This window comes from Oncorhynchus gorbuscha, unplaced genomic scaffold (genome assembly GCF_021184085.1).
Source record: "Oncorhynchus gorbuscha isolate QuinsamMale2020 ecotype Even-year unplaced genomic scaffold, OgorEven_v1.0 Un_scaffold_6399, whole genome shotgun sequence".
Classification (NCBI taxonomy): domain Eukaryota; kingdom Metazoa; phylum Chordata; class Actinopteri; order Salmoniformes; family Salmonidae; genus Oncorhynchus; species Oncorhynchus gorbuscha.
In genome coordinates, this window is record NW_025750003.1 from 12,501 (window position 1) to 16,857 (window position 4,357).

At 44.2% G+C, this 4,357-nt stretch overlaps 1 protein-coding gene and 1 non-coding gene across 2 annotated transcripts in view; one reads left to right on the forward strand and one right to left on the reverse strand.

Annotated features, from left to right (window-relative positions):
* LOC124029449 (ras-related protein Rab-11A-like) overlaps positions 1 to 2,057 on the reverse strand; it is a 14,209-nt gene extending 12,152 nt beyond the window's left edge. The window contains exon 1 of the mRNA XM_046341150.1: positions 1,753 to 2,057. Within this exon, the coding sequence (XP_046197106.1) occupies positions 1,753 to 1,792 (40 nt within the window). The 5' untranslated portion in view covers positions 1,793 to 2,057. The remainder of the gene's footprint in view (positions 1 to 1,752) is intronic.
* A 100-nt stretch (positions 2,058 to 2,157) lies between these two features.
* trnaq-cug lies at positions 2,158 to 2,229 on the forward strand. The gene has a single exon. It is a non-coding gene; the product is annotated as a tRNA-Gln (tRNA).
* Positions 2,230 to 4,357: the final 2,128 nt, after the last annotated feature.

Consider the following 4,357-nt stretch of genomic DNA (forward strand, 5'->3'; position numbering starts at 1 on the left):
TCAACACATTTCCCCAGTCAGGCCTAGCCTCGATAACATGCGCTGACTGGACATGGACTAAGGCCTAGCCTCGATAACATGCGCTGACTGGACATGGACTAAGGTCTAGCCTATAAAGGGCTAAATTCAGCGGTATGACATTCTCGTGGTTGAGATCATAAATGCTGAATGAAATGAGTCACATTCCTCCAGAGAGGAAAGGCCATTGGTCCATCATGGTCCATAGTAATTACTCCACAATGGGAAGAACCCATTTTATCATATATGTCATGAATGGTGGTGTTGTTGCTGTTGTTTTAAGCATGGATCTTTACACAAGCAGGATATAGTAGACATTTTAAATGAATGACATCACATCACGTTATTAATAAAAAGGTAGCTGGAGCAACTAGCTATGGTTTCAGTAACTAAGTTGTGGTCATTTGGCAAGCTAGCTAGCCGACAAAATTAAAAGACAAAATGATCAGAGGCTCTATGTTAGCATTATTGAGGAATATCAAGACAATAGTCTACTATACATGTATAACACTGTCATATCCAAACGCACTCATTTTAGTTCATAAGATATCAAGCTGACATTAACTTTACTGTGTAGCTAGCTAATTTATCTAGCGGCTAACTAGATTAGCACCGAGCTCTACCACCACTAGAACTAGCTAACGGCTAACTAGATTAGCACCGAGCTCTACCACCACTAGTACTAGCTAACGGCTAACTAGATTAGCATCGAGCTCTACCACCACTAGTACTAGCTAGCTGCTAACTAGATTAGCATCGAGCTCTACCACCACTAGTACTAGCTAGCTGCTAACTAGATTAGCATCGAGCTCTACCACCACTAGTACTAGCTAGCGGCTAACTAGATTAGCATCGAGCTCTACCACCACTAGTACTAGCTAGCTGCTAACTAGATTAGCATCGAGCTCTACCACCACTAGTACTAGCTAGCTGCTAACTAGATTAGCATCGAGCTCTACCACCACTAGTACTAGCTAGCTGCTAACTAGATTAGCATCGAGCTCTACCACCACTAGTACTAGCTAGCGGCTAACTAGATTAGCATCGAGCTCTACCACCACTAGTACTAGCTAGCTGCTAACTAGATTAGCATCGAGCTCTACCACCACTAGTACTAGCTAGCTGCTAACTAGATTAGCATCGAGCTCTACCACCACTAGTACTAGCTAGCGGCTAACTAGATTAGCATCGAGCTCTACCACCACTAGTACTAGCTAGCTGCTAACTAGATTAGCACCGAGCTCTACCACCACTAGTACTAGCTAGCGGCTAACTAGATTAGCATCGAGCTCTACCACCACTAGTACTAGCTAGCTGCTAACTAGATTAGCACCGAGCTCTACCACCACTAGTACTAGCTAGCGGCTAACTAGATTAGCATCGAGCTCTACCACCACTAGTACTAGCTAGCTGCTAACTAGATTAGCATCGAGCTCTACCACCACTAGTACTAGCTAGCGGCTAACTAGATTAGCATCGAGCTCTACCACCACTAGTACTAGCTAGCTGCTAACTAGATTAGCATCGAGCTCTACCACCACTAGTACTAGCTAGCGGCTAACTAGATTAGCATCGAGCTCTACCACCACTAGTACTAGCTAGCTGCTAACTAGATTAGCACCGAGCTCTACCACCACTAGTACTAGCTAGCTAGCTCGTATGAAACCATGATGAAGTTACATTTTATGGACGGTTAACGTTTTGGGGTCTGATTTGGCATAGATTTTTTTTTACCTTTGAACAAGTAATCATACTCGTCATCTCTGTTCCCCATCCTGAATCAAAAATGAAGGCGAGGTTTGGATCCGTTTCCTTTCCTTCCTCGGTCCTATCCCGCCTGGTACTCTGCAATGCACCGTCTTTAAAACGGTCTCTGCTGCAACTCGTACCTACTCCGTTTTAACAAGCGACTTATAGCATCCAACATGCTATATAAACGCCCACTTCCGGATCGAGCTTTCGGTATTGATAAACAAGTCTCACTTCCTTTTGATGTTAATAACGAAATGTATTTATTGAATAAATGTATATATTATGGCAAAGTTGTTTTTCTTCATGACAGCCCAGCTAATCATGGACATCGGGAGAAATAAATTATGCAATACATACTAATACGTGTTATATATCTCAGTAAAATATGGTTCTATGGTGTAATGGTTAGCACTCAGGACTCTGAATCCTGCGATCCGAGTTCAAATCTCGGTAGGACCTGTGTTTTTTTTTCTTAGCTGTGAATCAAAACAGTGGCAGACTTCTCGATTATAAGGAGTAGATGTATATTTCAGTTTAAAGGGATAGTCTGCAGTTGCTACATCCATTTATTTTGTGGATTTATCCATTAATATGTACCCATTGATTCTTGAAGAATCTAAATGCCTCATTTGCATTGTTATATGCTGTGTTCAAGTGCTAGTCTGAACTAGGAAACTCGGAAATGTGTGACATGCTAACTGGTTAGAGTTAAACACGGACATTTCCGACTCGACGTTAGCTGAGCCAGTTACTGAAATGATCTTTGACTGAAACGATGCTGTTAACCAAACTACTGTAACGAGTAGTGCTAATGTTTACATTTACTATGAGTTTTCATTTAGCAGCTGTTCTTCTGTCACAAGTCATTGCAGTTAGCCTCCAGTCAGCTGCTATGCTCAGCTGACCCAACGGACTGATTTCTGATTACAATCATTTCCTCTTAATTGTGGGGCTGCATGTCTACAACGTCAGCATCATTTAAGCAAGCTTTTGATGTCAGTGAATAAAGAGCTAGCTACACTACATGACCAAAAGTATGTGGTCACCTGCTCGTCGCACATCTCATTCCAAAAAATCATGGGTATTAATATGGAGTTGGTCCCCCTTTGCTGCTATAACAGCCTCTACTCTTCTGGGAAGGCTTTCCACTAGATGTTGGAACATTGCTGCTATAACAGCCTCCACTCTTCTGGGAAGGCTTTCCACTAGATGTTGGAACATTGCTGCTATAACAGCCTCCACTCTTCTGGGAAGGCTTTCCACTAGATGTTGGAACATTGCTGCTATAACAGCCTCCACTCTTCTGGGAAGGCTTTCTGTTATGCAGGTGAATGAGGACCCAAAAGCGACTTGGCGAAAACAGAGTCTTTATTCCAGTAAAGGAAATAGGCAATACTCCTAGATAAATCAGAGCAGAAAACAAAACATAAAAAACTAATTCCACTCGTAGTGACGAGGACAGACTGGAGACTCGACCATAAACTGTAGGTTGCCTCGGGAAGGCACCGACCGTAGCAGACTCAGACACCTGCTCACACGCAGCATCTGAGGGAAACAAGACACGACAGGGCGAGACAAAGACACAGCACGGCGAACAATATACAAGGATCCGACAGGACAGAAACGGAAGACAAGGGGAGAAATAGGGACTCTAATCAGAGGGCAAGATACGGAACAGGTGTGAAAAGATTAGATGATTGAGTAGGGAAATAGGAACAGCTGGGAGCAGGGACGGTACGATAGCGAGAAGAGAGAGAGGGAGGGAGAGAGAAAAAAGGGAACGAACCTAATAAGACCAGCAGGGGGAAAACGAACAGAAGGGAAAGCAAAATGACAAGACAATATAAGACAAAACATGACAGCTTTCCACTAGATGTTGGAACATTGCTGCTATAACAGCCTCCACTCTTCTGGGAAGGCTTTCCACCAGATGTTGGAACATTGCTGCTATAACAGCCTCCACTCTTCTGGGAAGGCTTTCCACCAGATGTTGGAACATTGCTGCTATAACAGCCTCCACTCTTCTGGGAAGGCTTTCCACTAGATGTTGGAACATTGCTGCTATAACAGCCTCCGCTCTTCTGGGAAGGCTTTCCACTAGATGCTGGAATATTGCTGCAGGAACTTGCTTCCATTCAGCCACAAGATCATTAGTGAGGTCGGGGGCACTGATGTTGGGAGATTAGGCCTGGCTCGCAGGTGGCATTCCAATTCATCCCAAAGGTGTTTGATGGGGTTGAGGTCAGGGCTCTGCAGGCCAATCAAATTCTTCTTCCAGCACAAGACCATTATTCCTCTTCCACCAAACTTTACAGTTGGCCCTATGGGGTCAAATGTATTTTCTATTTTTCAGAGTTAATGGTGGGAGGCTTCGGTGGCTCAGACCCTGTAACGGGTGGAGGAGAGACCAGAGACCAGAGTTGCTTAATGTGGAGAACTGGTTGAAAGTTTCTGTCGGCTGAATGAGCGACACCGGTTGAGCATCCCGACAGCATTTCTTTCCAGAAGCCATGAGAAAGTTGTCCGGCTGCAGCCCTCATCCTCCACATACAACCACCGTTCTGCCAGTCACATTCTGTTAACGTCC